At 31.9% G+C, this 15989-nt stretch overlaps 2 protein-coding genes across 7 annotated transcripts; one reads left to right on the forward strand and one right to left on the reverse strand.

Moving 5' to 3' along the window:
- Nucleotides 1-547: 547 nt before the first annotated feature.
- LOC107928424 (integrin-linked protein kinase 1) lies at nucleotides 548-7574 on the reverse strand. 5 transcript variants are annotated; one of them, XM_016859650.2, is made up of 12 exons: nucleotides 6308-7574; nucleotides 5775-5849; nucleotides 5568-5672; nucleotides 4752-4837; nucleotides 3669-3789; nucleotides 2918-2997; nucleotides 2660-2722; nucleotides 2444-2544; nucleotides 2220-2305; nucleotides 1735-1859; nucleotides 1338-1469; nucleotides 548-780 (listed from the first exon to the last, which is right to left on the reverse strand). In XM_016859650.2, the coding sequence occupies exons 1-12, from the start codon at nucleotides 6716-6718 to the stop codon at nucleotides 774-776; spliced, it is 1392 nt and encodes a 463-aa protein (XP_016715139.2). In that variant the 5' UTR covers nucleotides 6719-7574; the 3' UTR covers nucleotides 548-773. The 5 variants fall into 5 exon arrangements, 2 of the variants coding, with proteins under 2 accessions (XP_016715139.2, XP_016715137.2); XM_016859648.2 differs by having other exon boundaries at nucleotides 2423-2544; XR_005901401.1 differs by lacking the exon at nucleotides 548-780 and having other exon boundaries at nucleotides 1337-1469; nucleotides 1735-2101.
- Nucleotides 7575-7653: 79 nt separating this feature from the next.
- LOC107928425 (acetolactate synthase small subunit 1, chloroplastic) lies at nucleotides 7654-10864 on the forward strand. 2 transcript variants are annotated; one of them, XM_041077202.1, is made up of 6 exons: nucleotides 7654-7875; nucleotides 8210-8293; nucleotides 9181-9264; nucleotides 9387-9539; nucleotides 9602-9676; nucleotides 10029-10864. In XM_041077202.1, the coding sequence occupies exons 2-6, from the start codon at nucleotides 8252-8254 to the stop codon at nucleotides 10035-10037; spliced, it is 363 nt and encodes a 120-aa protein (XP_040933136.1). In that variant the 5' UTR covers nucleotides 7654-7875; nucleotides 8210-8251; the 3' UTR covers nucleotides 10038-10864. The 2 variants fall into 2 exon arrangements, with proteins under 2 accessions (XP_040933136.1, XP_016715146.2); XM_016859657.2 differs by having other exon boundaries at nucleotides 7659-7875; nucleotides 9602-10864.
- Nucleotides 10865-15989: the final 5125 nt, after the last annotated feature.

The following is a 15989-nucleotide window of genomic DNA, read 5'->3' on the forward strand; positions in this document are numbered from 1 at the left end:
TAGAAAATTACTATTTACGCTCTCTAATTTTTTTTAAATTTTAAATTAGTAAAAAGTAAAATTGTAATTTAGCTTCATCCCTACTAGGAGCATGGTTATCCAATAAAAATATTATCTAAATTTGCTCAAATTTATCATTTTAAACAAAAGTTTATTTAATTTTTAAATAAATATTTAATAAATATATTTTGTGACGTAATTTAGTTTTTATTAAAATTTTAGAACTTTTAAATTTAGACAAGTAACTCAATATTTATCAAAATAAATAAAATTTGTTTTATAATAAATATAATATTAAAATTACCCCGTAAATTAAATTTCACCTTATAATTATCATAATATGATGATGTAAAATAATAAAAGAATAATGATTATCCACAAATCGCTAATTGTGAAAAAAACAAAAAAACAGAGTAGATTGATATGATTAAAACTACCAAAATATAACAGATTTTACCATACGAAAAGAAAATAAATTGGAAATTAATAAAATTAGCAACGGGGCTCTCGTCATCCAATTTAATTCACTACTAAACATGGATCCAAATGCAATAAGAAAAGTAGATTAATAATGCTGATTAGTAATTTTTCCATTAGCGTCCATAACGTAAGCTTCTTTCACACATTATATATAGTAAGGAACTTTTCCAGCTCCTTGAGAGGGGAGGCACAGTTTATATAAGATACAATCTTTAAGATGAAGCTTCAAAAAAGATCGGAACCTCTTTCGTAATTCTCCATTTTTCTCTGCTTCGAAGGAACCGAGCTTTACCTTATTTCCTGCAATGATTTTGCATTATATTATGAAGCAGATTAATATTTTTTTGGAATTACAAGATTTGACAGAACCAAAGGCCAACAAAGTTATCTTCATTCACCCTATGCTTGCTAGATAGGGGTGTGTGCATGTCCGCTCACTTGCGTGTGTATGCAAAGTTGTACGTCTCATATATATGTGTGCGTAATGCTCATTTCTATCCTAAGTTCAATTTCTCAAGTAGAAGACACTCAAAAAACGCACACAGGGAAATGGCGCCTACAGATGTTTACATCATTTTGACTCCAACATAACGAAGCTAGTCCTAAAAGTTCAATATACGATATAGTATTTTCTAACAATCCCCTCTACTTTGCTTGTACCAGTAAATAATCCATTCCATTGTACTAACAGTCATATTACCAAGTCCTTTTGGAAAACCAGAAGGCATCTTAATCAGAAATTCAGTGTACAATAGCCTTGAACATTTCAAGGGGCAAAAGAAACAATCTCAACTCTTAGCAAAAAACTTTGGATATGTTCATGACAAGGAACTAATTTAAAGGAGGTAGAAGCATACCAAGGAAGCTTGAAGGTATCTTTCCACTTCCCATGTTTTGAGCAGTTAGCAAATACTTTGTCTAATCGTACAATGATCTCCGAAAAAATTGGTCTGACAACAGGATTTGGATCCCAGCATTCTTCAATCAGCCTGTTCATATATTACAATGATAGTAAAGCTTAGAATATTTGCTTATGTATAGTTAGAACAAAGATAAACCTTAGGAGGCACTGCAATTTTTTTCTCTTTATAGGAAAAGATAAGAAAGGAGATAACTTGGGTTTTTCTATTCAATTAAATTTACAAGGAACGAAAACAACAAACAGACGCATGCAAAACACTCTTTCGTTAATTCAATGAACTTAAAGCTAGAAAGCAAGAAAAGTAAGCTCTTCATATCTAATCCTAAACTTACTCTCTTAAGTCCGGAGGATAACTTTTTGACTTGGTCTTGAATGGTGGTCTTTTTCCTTCTAAACACATCAATTTCACAGCCTCTTCAGCGGGCATGTGATGAAAAGGTGTTACTCCTCCAATCATCTGAACTCGAACAAGAATTAAACAGAAACAAGGGGTTATTACCTAGTTTTAACTAAAATGCTGCTTTGAATAGCCTGAATAATTACTTCCCTCAACCCCCTCTTGAAAGATCCTCACTTTGACTTCTGATTCTCAGTCAACTCACTCTCTCTCTTGCACACAGAGGTGATCACAGAGGAAATGGTCACCACGAAGGAAAGAATTGAGCATATGTTTTCTTAAAAATACAACAAATTCACTGTCTGAAAGATGTCAGCAAGAAAAAACAAGGAATTGGAACTATTAAAGACATCTAAACTCCCTTCAGCCAGAATGTAATGTTTGTGTTAGTCGTAAACAAACTTTCAATAGAAAATGTACCTCATATAGCATGACACCAAAAGAATAAGAATCAACACTTCGATCAACTATCAAGTTTTTATAAACCTCAGGTGCCATATATATATCTACAATCAGAAAATGAAAACAAATCAGTAGCCACAGTTTTACCATTAGCAGAAAGAACAGATACATCGTACTTATATCAAACATCCAGACCAAAGTCTTTTTATAAAAAAACTCACTTGATGGATCAACATGAGCACCTGGGTTTGATAATTTTGCTTTGTCATATGATATGTTTGACAATCTTAACAAGCCAAATCCAGCTACCTTCAACTGACCTCCACTATCCATCAAAACATTTCTGGCACCTTACCAAAATTTCAAATATTAAAGAACAGTACATCACATGAGTACATTGAAAAGTTCAACTTGCAAATTCTGCAAGCATTATGTGAGCTTCTACAGCGTTGTCTTACTTTGGCTTTAAATCGCAGTGAATTATTGGATCTGATTTATATTCATGGAGGTAATTCATTCCCCTGTAATCAAGAAAAAGTAGTTATAAAGAAGAATCAGAAGAAACGAATTACTATACCATACATGTTTAAATAAAGGATAATGTTGAACAGAAGAACAGGGATCATATTCAGCGTATTATTGTTTGAGTTTCGCATGGATGACAAAAGTGATCGTACAGACAAATACTCTTGAATTACAAAAAAATTGGTACATGCCTCGCAATGTCAAGAGCAAAGTTTAAAGCTTTATGTGGCGATAAACGCCCTTTCTTGTGAAGGTAGCATCCCAAGTCACCCTGAAATACAGATCATCACCATAGTAATGTTAAAGAGGTGAGCAAAATACCAAATACTTCTCTAGACAAAGAAAATTTGCTGCCAGAACATTCCTTGAGGTATAACAGATTTCAATAACCAAACTCAAGAATCACACTGGAAAAACTAAAAGGACATACAATCTCTGGAATACGTTCAACCAAACTGAATTAAAACTAGGTGCAATAAATTTGAAACATCTGAAGTTCTAATATATAAATGGAGAAAGAAAACAAAGTCGAATCCATAAATGACTGAAGATGGTTGCGAGGTTAAGTCCGGTAATTAAGAAACTACTCCAGGCAATATATGTCTATACTGAATTCCTTTTTTCTCCACCACTCACTGCATAGTGACCTTGGTTGCAAAATAGACATCCATCCTAATTGTTTCCCCAGATCTAGTATTTCTGCTTGCATTTTATATCTTGAAACCATCTAAACTATATGGGATGAAACTTTCAGGCCTGCAAAGAAATCTCCATCATCTAGTAATCACACTTCTCTACTAACTGGAAAAGCAGTGTGTTTATCTTCTATCATAACTGGAAATACAAGCATGATATATACAGATAAAATAGACAAATCACAGAACACAAACGCAGACAAGATAGTCAAGGAGCATGCACGAGAAGAAGGGGAGACAAGCTTACGTTAGAATGATACTCGGAAACAATCATCATGGGAATATTTTGTGTAACAGCTCCAACAAATTGAACCACATTAGGATGTCGGACTTTCTCTAATATAGTTAGCTCATGCTTGAAAGCAGCTCTGTTAAGGGAAGAGATTCGAATGGAGTTTTGTGTTAGGCTCTACAACAAAAATCAGGGTAAACAAAAGGAAATCCCATCATCCCTTTAACAAGAATAGGAAAAATCACACAGCTATTAGGAAACAAGCAATATACAGTAGCCAAATAAGTCAAGTGCCAAACTCCAGAAACATTGAGACAACAAACTCATCTACTTAGCCATGTAACCTCAAAATCTGAACCACAACTTTTGGTGCCATTATGCCAGATGAGAAATTATTAAAGAAATCAGAGGCATATCCCTAATCAAACTACAGATATAAATGAAGAAGTGCATACTTGGTAAAAACTAAACCAATATTTTACAAATAAATAACTATAGTGTCCAGCCCAATATAAGGCTACTTAGAAAGTTGTTTTTATACCAGCTTTGTGCAGCATTAATTATTAAGACTAGAGTTATATTTTGGTCATTATTATTCCAAGAAATATCCCTTAGTTTCTTCTAGTTCGGAATTTAGGCTTCAGAACTCAATCTCAGCTGATTGAAAGAAAATTAGCAACCATATTCATTTCTTTCCCTTTTCTCGAGGAATGGTGAAAATGTGTATTGGAAAACATCAATTCTAAGTTAAATGCAGTCATAAGGCATTTAGACTATGTCAGAACCAGAATATTAGAAAAGAAGAAGAGGGTGTCAACGATTATCGTTTATATATACACAGTTATTTTCATGGTCCACAAATGCATAAAAGTGGAGTAAAAGTTTTAGACACCAAAATGGTAAGAAATAAACAAATTGTATTGCTATATTGACATCTAGATAGGAATCAGCATGTGGCATGAGGGAAACTTTCCAAGAAAGGCTAAGGAGCCAAGGAATGTATAAAGTTATATCTTAAGTGTGAATGACTGATGTCAAAAGGGAAACTGACTTCATAAGAGTCAAACACGTATAAAAGAAAACAAGATAAGTGCATACATGGTCTCAGGGTCTGAATAGCTGTCCTTATCTAGTATCTTTACAGAGACCTTCGTGCCATTCCATTTTGCCACTTGATATGATCCCTGGCAAGTGATTTATCAGATGTTAACAATCAATCTATAAAAAGCACAAAATAAAAATGAGAAAAAGGAGCAATGTAGCTTTTTGACTCATCCAAAGAGGGACCATAAATATAAATTCATCAAGATGCAGATCTGTAACATAAATCCCAGAGGCAAACTCTTACTTCCTAAAGTATGGTCAAAGGTATACCGAAAGTTTGCTTAAAGGAGCTACAGTATATTATTGGTCTAAAATTTAAGGAAATTATACAAAGTTAGACATATTCTTCTGGGAAAAAAAAATGAGGAAGTTTAGTCCTTTTGTAATATGATTGACAAATTCCAAGTTGTACAATAGAAGTGTAGAAAACCTTTAATCTTAAAAGGCTATAAAGAAAACATGTCCATCTCAGCAATCTAAAATGTGTTGCCGTCAAGAATATAATACAACTGGTTGTTTTAACAAATTACTTACAATGCAGATGCCAAAACAAAAAAGTTGGGTGCATCTGACATCCAAACTAATCCCTCAACAATTTAGTTCTTGTATAAGAATCATAAACGTGAGTAATCTTTCATCAATTCTAACAATTGCTCTCAAGAAGCATCAAGCCTCTTGAAAGTGGAACAGGACTGCGACAGGAGCCAGTAATCATGTCAAAGCTGAGCGAATGAAATGCAGAATACTATCTGCAAATTTAAGCAATCACCATTCCCATTGGGCAGTGGCGTAAAAGGAAGCAAACCTTACCTTTGTTATACCATCAGACTTCCGAACTTGGAGCTCGACTGGATTAAGCTCATACTCTGGAACTTCTTCAGGGTCAGAAACTGTCATTGGCGTCTTCCTGGTTTTCTAATATTATGTTATAAATTTAAGTATCAATGTTCATATAGGAGCAAATCGTTAATCACAAACGAAAATGTACAGATAGAAAAAGAAAAGTTATTAACGTACAGGAACACAGGCTCCACGGCTCTTCAAGATATTGTACACATCTAGATTTCCGTAGTACTTGGCGTCGGCAGCTGCCTGCCAACGGTGATTTTATTAACATTACATCACATGAATAAGTAATTAGCCGTATGCAGCATTATCAAGCAAATGAAAATTAAAATTCAGGGCCATTAGCATCTCTGCGCACAATTATCTAACTCATTTGTCTCCTTAACTTCTCATCCTAATTTGCCAAAGCCAAGCACCAGATGATTTACCAATCTCAACAAGATCCAAATTCCTAATATTTAATCACATAAATCATTCAAAGCTAAACAGCTTAAATATCTAAACAAAATTTAATCCCAAATTTTAAATCTCCTTTGGAAAAAAATGAAAACAATAGTTAGATTATCCAATTTCAACGAAACCAACCAACAAATATAATTTATCACAATCATAACAATAAATTGAAATGAAACCTGCAAATAAATCCCAATTTTCCCCACAATTCAAAGAACTATGGGCCTTAAAGAAAAGGAAAAAGAATGTACCGTGCTACCCCAACGATCACGGGCATCAATATTAGCATTCCTACTAAGAAGCAACTTAACAACCTCAACATGACCTTCACAAGCAGCGACATGCAAAGCAGTACGGCCATCCAAATCAATACCATTAACATCCATGCCTTCATTTAATAGATCCTCCACTCCTTTGGTATCCCCTCTACAGGCCATGAACAGCAGCTGCATGGTGGAGTCCAAATTCTCCGGCACCGTCAGCTCTTCCTGGACGGAACTCCTCTGAACGGGGTCCACGGACGACTGACGGCCGAAGTTGAACCATTGGTTGTTCTTCCGTGGGTCCATAGACGACTGCCGCGAGAATTGGCGGCTGAAACCCCGTTTTAACGCCCTATTTGAGAGCTGGCGGGAAACTTCCCTTTTTGTTAAGTTCTGCATGGTCGGTTTCTTGTGGTAGAACAAAAAAAAAATGTAATCCCAAAATCAGGTAATGAAATTAAGAACAATGAAATACAAGGCTTCGAAAGATCGAGAGCCGAGAGGGAAAAAAAACATGGGAACAAAGCTCAAGGCTCTCGATATCGAGCCAAGAGGAGAATGATCACCATGAAGAATCTAAGAAGGAGATGGTAGAGAGGGGATTTGAGATCCGAACCCAACGCATGCTAATAATATAGACAATTTTCAACTGAAAACCAGCGAAAATGGCGTTCATGATAATATATACTACAATGCAATTTGACGTTTAAAAAAAGCGCTAAAAGCCTACTAATTTAAGCAATTTCCTTTATATGGTGGATCTTATCCAGTAAAGCTTGGAATGCCCCCATTAACTGAAATAAACTCCATTGGCGGGAACCGGAACACCCGAACCCGATGATCAGTTGACCCGATTCGAATACCGAAACCGCCATTTGCTGCCTCTGCTTAAAATATTGCTCATCTAATGACGGTCGGTCTTATTTAGCATTTTCTTCTTCTTCTTCTTCTTTTTCTTTTCATGGTCTCTTTTCTTTCTCTGTTTCTTTCATGGCATCTCTTTCGGCTCCTCACTTCTCAATCCACTGCTCAAAGTCTGACTCAGACTATGCTCATAAACCCATTTGTTTCCCACTAAAGATAGGAGGACCCAGCAGCCATTTCCTCAAGAAACTAGTGCTCTCTTCGAGGAGTGTCAACGAAAAGATCTCTAACAACACTTGCTTTGCCAACTCCCCTGTTCCTTCCACTTCCACTCGATCAAAGCACGTTATTCAACCCACTCTTTTCCGTATTGGTTTTTTATTTCCTTCTCATTGCGTATTTTGGTTTCCTTAAAACTTTGTTTATGTAGGCTAACTTCTGTCTTCCTTCTTATTGCCTTCTGTGATTGAATCAAAAGGGTGAAAAGACACACGATGTCTGTGTTTGTCGGAGATGAAAGTGGAATGATTAATAGGATTGCTGGAGTTTTTGCAAGGAGAGGATACAACATCGAGTTCCTTGCAGTTGGCTTAAACAAGGATAAGGCACTTTTTACCATTGTTGTCTCTGGTACTGAAACAGTGCTCCAACAAGTTATAGAGCAATTATGAAAGCCTGTGAATGTTTGGAAGGTACAATGTTACCTCAAACTCTTCATTTCTATGCTTTTCTTTGGCTTTGTAAGCATGATATTATGAATGATTATCTTCCCCTGAGGTGAGGAATGTGATTTGTTTCACTTTGAACATTTTATTCACTCTTTTTCTGGTATGTATGTCCTGAAGCTGTTATCAATGGAGTTTTAAGTATCTCGATATTGTCCATTAGACTCATAGACTCATCATTTGCCATTCGTTCTTGGATGAGTATGAATGAAGACCAAGTGATTATTTGCGTTGCTTTTCTAAAAAAATGATAGTGATTCATGTTGATTGCTCAAACTAGTTCTTTTAATCTGATGGATAGGTTGAAGATATCTCAAATGAACCCGAGGTTGAACGTGAGCTAATGCTTGTAAAAGTGAAGGTGGATCCAAAGTTCAGAGCTGAGGTCAATCCTGCTATGAGCCTATGACGTTTTAGAATGTTAATAATATTCCTTTTAAATTCTATTCTTGTCATGTTTTTCCCCTTTTGATTGCCAGGCTAACCTTGTCTAGTTTATTAAATCATGTGGTTAGTGGATATCTCAGAACAATTACTGACTATTGAGGTAATGAATAGTAGAAATAACATTCCCATAAAGACCTAGCAATGTTAGAACACGAGCACGGCATGATAAAAGTAACTAAAACATAACATTAAAAATAATATGAAAACATATTGTCACAAAATCTATATAATATGAATTATGATATGACACAATATAAAAATACATGTATATACAAATTGTCAGGTCTAGCATAATGTTAGCATAAGTTAAACGTAAGAAGTGTTCTTTTTTTTTCTTATGGTTTCTGGGAGAAATTATATGATTTTAATGTGAATAGATTATCTTGTTATTGCTTTACAATTTTGGGTGCTTGCCAATATATAGGTTTCTGTGGTAGTGAATGTTGACTGAGAATAAAAAACTTCTAGTAGCCACAGTCTAGGACGTGTGACTGGCTAATTAAAGTACATAGGAACCAGTAAAAGAGGCCTCCCCTTCCAGTTTCTGTTTGGAGTGATAACTTACCTTTTAGGAAACTTGGAAACATTCTTTAATTAGCAAATGATTGTTTCTATAGAGAAAATCTTTTCCCTGAAGTTAGTCTAAGTTTATCCATTATGTTTGTGCAGATGCTTATTTTTAGAACCTTTTGAGCAATAATCCATAGGAAAAGATTTTTAAAATGTTCTATTGTAATTAAAAACAAGATTGAACACATGAGATATTTCATAAGTTGGAGGGACTCGGTTGCATTCTTGAAATGTTAAATAATGTGGTGAACTCAGGTAACAGGAGATCCTGGGAAGATGGTAGCTGTGCAAAGAAATTTAAGCAAGTTTGGGATCAAAGAAATTGCTAGAACTGGAAAGGTAACGAGCTTTTCTTTAAGTTGCTTGAAGAAAATATTCTACTTGCCATTTAAGTAGTCTTCCACCTGTCAACTTTATTTATGAGTTAAAGGTTGCTATGTTTATTCTTTATTTTCTGTTAGATTGCCCTTAGAAGGGAAAAAATGGGCGCATCCGCTCCATTCTGGCGATTTTCAGCAGCTTCATATCCCGATCTTCAAGAAACAGTACCAAGTAACGCTCTTGCACGGGCCACAGATAGATCAGTAGTTAGTGACACTGATGCTTCTGGAGGGGTAAGCATTTCACTAAGCTTTCGATTTGATTTTCTACTGAAATTTTCAAATTGTATTTTCAGTTTCTTTGTATTTGGAAGATGCTGTGCCAAAGATTAGCCCAATGGAGACTATCCATCCATCATGCTTTTGTGACTGTAAGTTCTAAACATGGGTATAAATTCAAACTAGGGCTTGTAGATTGCACCCTATAGGATTCTTACAGAAAGATGTCTCTTTATTTCTGGTTAGTAAAAGTAGTGAGCTGGTTATGTACATTATGAAAGCCTTTTGTTTTTCATTCGTGATCACATGGATTGAAATAATTAAGGATTGATGTCTTTGTTCTGTATGATAAGTCTTAAAACTAGACCATAGTTCTATAGTATGTGTTTTGTTGGTTATGTACACAAAAAAAACCTATAGTTCAGGTGTTTTCAGCAGCTTATGCAGGGAGATGTTTTCATCAGCCGTGTTTTCTCGATGCTCATTGGGGTGTTCTCATTGCAGACAATGTAAGAATGCTTATTTCTGGTCGAGTGTCTCCCCCCTCTCTCTATAACACATGCATGCTTATGCTTCTTTAGTTCTGTTGGCTGTTAAGTATACATGAGCAAGAACCCAGCTTCAAATGCACATCCACCTGTGCCTCATTACCTAAGTAGAACAAAGCTTTGATGCGGTGCCAGAAGCCCTTTTTTGTTTAGGATGTACCCCAAAAATATCAAAGTTCATGCACTCAATCCTTGAGATTTATCTACTTTTTGACTTGAGTAACCACCTAGTTTGTCTCCTTATTTCTTCTTTCAAGATTATATACAACTTCTTGAAGAATAATCTTCTAAATTGAATATTTTGTATATATGAAGCAATCTTCCAAAAACCATCACAATTACTCCTCTCTATACAACCTTTTAGAGTCCATTTCCACTATGATTGTACCACAAGTGTTGAATCTATTTGAACTTTCTTTGCAATTACATCCACTAGATTAGATGAGTCATTCCTTAATATGACACCTATACTAGCAGAATTTCCTTCTTCATAGGCGCCATCATAATTAATCTTATACCATCCCTCGTTAGTTTAGTTCACCATTGTTCCTCCACCTTAGTTCTACTCAATTCACCATCCTTGCTTTCCACAAGAACACCAAATTCCTAATTCTGGCCACACAATATCTAAATTTTCATATCATCGAGCATGTAATTGCCGTATAAATCCCAACCATGTCCATCTTCATTTTATTACCCTTACACCCATCAAGGATCATCACTATCATTCAATGTGATAACAACATTTTCATCAATATTGATGTCCAACTTTCCACCAAACCATAAACATCTAGCCCACTCACACATAGGAAGGAAATGCATTCAGCCATTTGAATTTAGGTGGGACATAATGCATCCCTATTCATAATGGCGGATTCAGGATATTAATTTCGGGAGAGTTAAGTTAAAGTTAGACGTGTTATGTAATTTTTTTCCCTATAACACATGTAATGTATGTTAATTATACTAAAAAAAATTAGATAAAAAATTTGTTCCACATTATATTTCCAAATATATAATCTTCACAACTTGCAACTGGGGATGGCTGCAAGGAGAAGAAACAAGGAAAGTAGTGTGAGAGTCAAAAGTGGAGATGGCTGTTTTCATATTCTAATTTTTACTCTCTAAATTTGACTTTTTCAAGAAATTTTTTACTTTATTTTTATCAAGAAATTTTTTTTAATATTATAAAAATATTAGAGGAGTCTACTTCTATATTTTGGAGGGTCATAGTCTGTATATACAAGAAGAAAATGAAAAATCTTAAACTTTGAAGGGATCATGCCCCTGAATTTCTTAGTTGCTTTGCCACTGCCTATTCATTAAGTCCTCTCTAAATGAAAACTCTCACTCATATAGGCTCCACAACCATTTTCACACCTTTCTATCTATAAGATATGAGGTTGAAGCACTACTGGTACATTCTCCTTTTTTCTCCTATCCTTCAAAGTATGATAACCAGTTTTCTCCCTAAGCTAAATAATTAATATATTTTATTTTAAGATAGTAATTTAAGTTATTTAATTTTAAAATTAGAATAATATTTGATAAAAATACTTTTATAATAATTACTTTTTATTTTTAAATATTTTTCAATTCAATCAAAAATTTTATAAATAATTAAATTATAGCATATCCATTATGAAGGTGAGAACCTTTATATAAAAATTTATTAAAAAATTGATACAAGAAGTCATTTATATAAAAATTTATTAAAAAATTGATACAAGAAGTCAAATGTGACTTCATGATAAAGTTGAGATAATAAAATTTTAAAACTCGATCAATGGATAACATAAACCCAATCAAACTCATATATAAATAATATAAATGGATTTTGATAATTAATAATCTACATACTATAAAATTTAAGATATTTATATATGGGTTAATATTTTATAAACTAATGGTGTATTTTTTTATTTTACAATATGTCTCTTTGTTTAAAATATTTTATTATTTTATTATACTCTTATAGGATTGTATACTAAATATTTTCTCTTTATATATTCGTATAATATTTTGAAAAATTATTTAACACAACTTGTGAAATTTTTTACGCTCCGAATTAAAAATTTACAAATATATTATAAAATATAATATATAAATAAAAAAATTAATTATATAAATAAACGTGATAATTATCACTCTCTCAATTCACTTATAAAATTTAAAAATTTTATTGAGTGACGGTGTATTAAATAATTGTGTTATATTATATTATAATGTAAGTTGATATGATGTATCATATTTTATTTTGGTTGAAGAAGGGAAATGCATTTCTAATTACCTTGGATCGAACTCTCGAAAGAGTGTCGACATTTTTCGAACAAAATCCTTTTAACTGGACGTACGGACGGTTTAAATTTCGCCGCCACATCTACAAATGAACCCATGATGTCCTCATATACTTTTAGGCACCAGCCTTTCTTACATCCTATCTCAAATTACTTTTCTACCCCCATCCCATTTTCCCCTCAGCAAAATTTAAATTCCCTCAATAAACATGACATTTTAACTGTGGGCATCAAATATGTACACATCGCAATTTCAACACATACATCAAAAATTGAATTTCAAAATATTTCTTAAAAAAATGCATTGCTGATTTATTATTTTCATCTCATAATTTTCTTTTATAAACGATTGAGATAAGAGTTTTATTTTTAATATAAAAATTATTTAAAAATCTAATTCAAAATTGCTATATTATAAAAATTTCAACGGATTTAACATTTCTCATGTGATTGAAGAGAGTTAATTTTTAAAATTTTAGACTTTTTAATATAATACTTAAAATTATTTATAGATTTTTCTCAACCCGTAAATAAGAAAATGATATGTTTTTGCGTACTTGAACTCATGTTCTCCTATACTAATAACAATACCAATTGAACTAACTCAATCTGTAACATTTTGGACTTTAAAAATAAGAGATTTATTGTTTGAAATATTAACATCAGCAAATAAAGCAACTATATATTTCACTTATAAATTAAATAATTTTCCCCATTATACTTGAGGGGGGACCTGCACTGCCTTTTTAAACAGATTATTAATGTATTAATATATTTTTATATCTATTAATAAGTAATAATATATATTTAACTTTTAATTAGATTTTAACACATCCACTGAGTATAAAATACAATTATGTAATAAATATATTAATATAAATATAAAAAAATAAGACTTTGTTGAATGATAAAATATAAATATATATTATTTAAAAAAATTATAAAGCTTATTATATATATTTATATTTCAAACTTTCTGTACAAAAATTATAAAGGAAATTTTCATATACATTAATAGAGAATTAAGTTTAAACAATAAAACTAAAGCAAGATGGGGGGTAATCCAGTAATCGCAAAAGAAACCATGTTTTGTTAAGAAATAATAAAATGAAGCTGACATAAAAATATCATCATTAAACTATTATCTTTATTTATTTATTGTGAAAGAAATAATTATCTGTATTCACACAGATATATATAAGAATGTATTTTCCCTCATCCCAAGATCCAACATATTCCTAGATTTGAGCACACACTTTCTATAGTGATGGGTTTTATGCTAAGAAAGAGCTTGAGCTGCTTGCAAGAGCTTTCATGTTTGTTCATGGATTTAGCTTCAATTCTAATGTCAGCTGTTAGATTCTCAAGCTTGCAGCTGTCTCGCCATCGTCAACCTTCTGCAAATCATCATCACCACTACAGGAGATACCATCATCCTATGTCTCCAATGGCTGTTCCAACATGAAATTATCATTTATTTATTGTCTTTCTTTTTTGTTTTTTGTTTGGCTGCATTTGAAGTTCATCATCCATGGTTTTTTCTCTCTATCTGGTTAGTATTGTTTATCACTTTTTTTTCAATAATATTATTCTCAGTTTGTAATTTTTTTTTAAAATTGTGATATTTTTAGATATTGAAATTTAGATGAGTTATATGCATGATTCTTTATGCATTATAGTTTTTCCTTTTTTTTCCCTCCTAATTTTATCTGATTAATTACTATCTATTATTTTAGGTTATTTAATTCATATAATTCTAGTTAACAATTATTTACTTTACATTTTCTCAAATATAGTATTTCAGAATTTGAAATTTAAAAGTAAAATTCGATTAATAATGAATCAAATTTTAAATTTAAAAATCAAAATTCTTAAAATTTAAATTCCTCGATAATTATGAAACGATTAAAAAGAATTTCAAGACAAAAGAAAATCAATAGAGATATCAGAGCTTTTGTTTTAAATTAGTAAAGAAAAAATTATAATAGTTTGAAGGAATATTGTAACAATGTAAGGGTAATGATAACTTGGAAATTATCATAACTAATTTTGAGCTCTTTTTACATAATCACCATGTTAATTGTAGGAGAGTGAATATAAAATGAAAATTGATCCTTCTACCTAATTAATTGAGGTTAGTACTTTTAATATTGTGTCTCAAAACCCTTTGTTTATCTTATCCTTCGACTCATGATAAATCTTATTTTTCAAATTGAGAATCACATATTCCTAACTAATTTATCTAACCAAATTTGAGTTTTACTATTTTATTTGATTTTGATATATATTTTCTCTAGGTATAATTAAGTGCAAAACTGTTATAAATCTTGAAAATTTCAATCTTTAAACTGTAACTGTTTTTTTTTTCTTCATTTATCTTCCTAGAAATGGAAATGCAAGTGATAAGTTAGGGATGGAAAATTTTAAAACATTATAATTTAAGTCGGTAATTTTACTTATTAAAGTAATTTTAAAGCATTTACTATTTAGAATAAGATAATATTATAAATATTTGATGCTTTAATGATGTATTTTTCTATGCATTAGTTAATATTTGATGTATCAGAGCGAGTTAAATTTTTGCATGTTCTAATCCTTTCAATACTTTATCGTTGTATTCTGAATCGATTGACTCTCAAATTTTATTGCTTAAAGTAATGTATTGAAATGAATTTATTTTATACACAAATAAAGGATAGAAACAAATAAATGTAGTTGATCTTGCAAACATACATATGCGCATATATTTTTTTGGGTTTGCAATTAAAAGTATATGTTTGGACTTACAATTGAATGTTTTGCTCCGTGCTTCACCTTCGACCAGTTAATATTGCATTTTTAACTACCAAAAATTCCGTTTCATCTTTTCTCACAAGGTGACATTATTCATGCTTATGTTTCCTTTGAGAACACAACATTTCTATATGCAGAAAATGTTGCACGCACGTTAATTAAATAAACGATAATGTAAAATATTTATTTAAATTATAAGATCAACCAGAACAATATAAATACATATATATAATAATAATAAAATAAAGACAGGACCGAAATATAAATTTTATACTCATAGGGAGCCAATACCATTCTTGAATTAAGGAGTATGAATTTGCAGGCCTAGAAAGGCTTAACTAGTCTAAAAATTTTGCGTCGCCCATGTGCACCCCCAACCCTGACAGGTTTTAGATTTGCACACCCTTACGCATGAGGAAAAACATTAGTTTAGTCATTTAACAACCACTAAGTTGGTTCATATATATAAACATATTCCACACTTTGATATCTAATTAATATAGGACTAAATTTTTCATTTTCCTCAACATAATTTACAAGTGACTTATTTTGAATATCAATTTCTCATTTATCACTCAATTATTTTGAATATATGATGTACTGTTGTAAAGATATTATGGAGTAGAATATAAAATCATAATTTTATGATTCAAATCTACACATTTAGTAATCGATCCTCAAAAATTCCAAAAACCTTTTTTTTTTCAACACTAAAAATAAATTAAATGAATTTGATTTAAAAATTTATGATGATGTATCATCTTCTAACGTAGGTATAAAGTAAGTTGTTCTTTCAATTCTTTACGCAATCAATCGTTTGACAATTG

Source organism: Gossypium hirsutum, chromosome A09 (genome assembly GCF_007990345.1).
Source record: "Gossypium hirsutum isolate 1008001.06 chromosome A09, Gossypium_hirsutum_v2.1, whole genome shotgun sequence".
Taxonomy (NCBI): domain Eukaryota; kingdom Viridiplantae; phylum Streptophyta; class Magnoliopsida; order Malvales; family Malvaceae; genus Gossypium; species Gossypium hirsutum.

What these genes read in the sequence shown, in the direction of transcription:
- LOC107928425 (XM_016859657.2), top strand. Translation starts at nt 8,252, where the DNA reads ATGCTTGTAAAAGTGAAGGTGGATCCAAAGTTCAGAGCTGAG. An exon ending in ATCCAAAGTTCAGAGCTGAG is followed by an intron (nt 8,294 to 9,180) that starts GTCAATCCTGCT and finishes TGGTGAACTCAG; the next exon opens with GTAACAGGAGATCCTGGGAA. An exon ending in ACACTGATGCTTCTGGAGGG is followed by an intron (nt 9,540 to 9,601) that starts GTAAGCATTTCA and finishes TTGTATTTTCAG; the next exon opens with TTTCTTTGTATTTGGAAGAT.
- LOC107928424 (XM_016859648.2), bottom strand. Translation starts at nt 6,718, where the DNA reads ATGCAGAACTTAACAAAAAGGGAAGTTTCCCGCCAGCTCTCAAATAGG. An exon ending in AGTCTGATGGTATAACAAAG is followed by an intron (nt 4,838 to 5,567) that starts GTAAGGTTTGCT and finishes ATCACTTGCCAG; the next exon opens with GGATCATATCAAGTGGCAAA. An exon ending in TGCTCATGTTGATCCATCAA is followed by an intron (nt 2,306 to 2,422) that starts GTGAGTTTTTTT and finishes TTCTGATTGTAG; the next exon opens with ATATATATATGGCACCTGAG.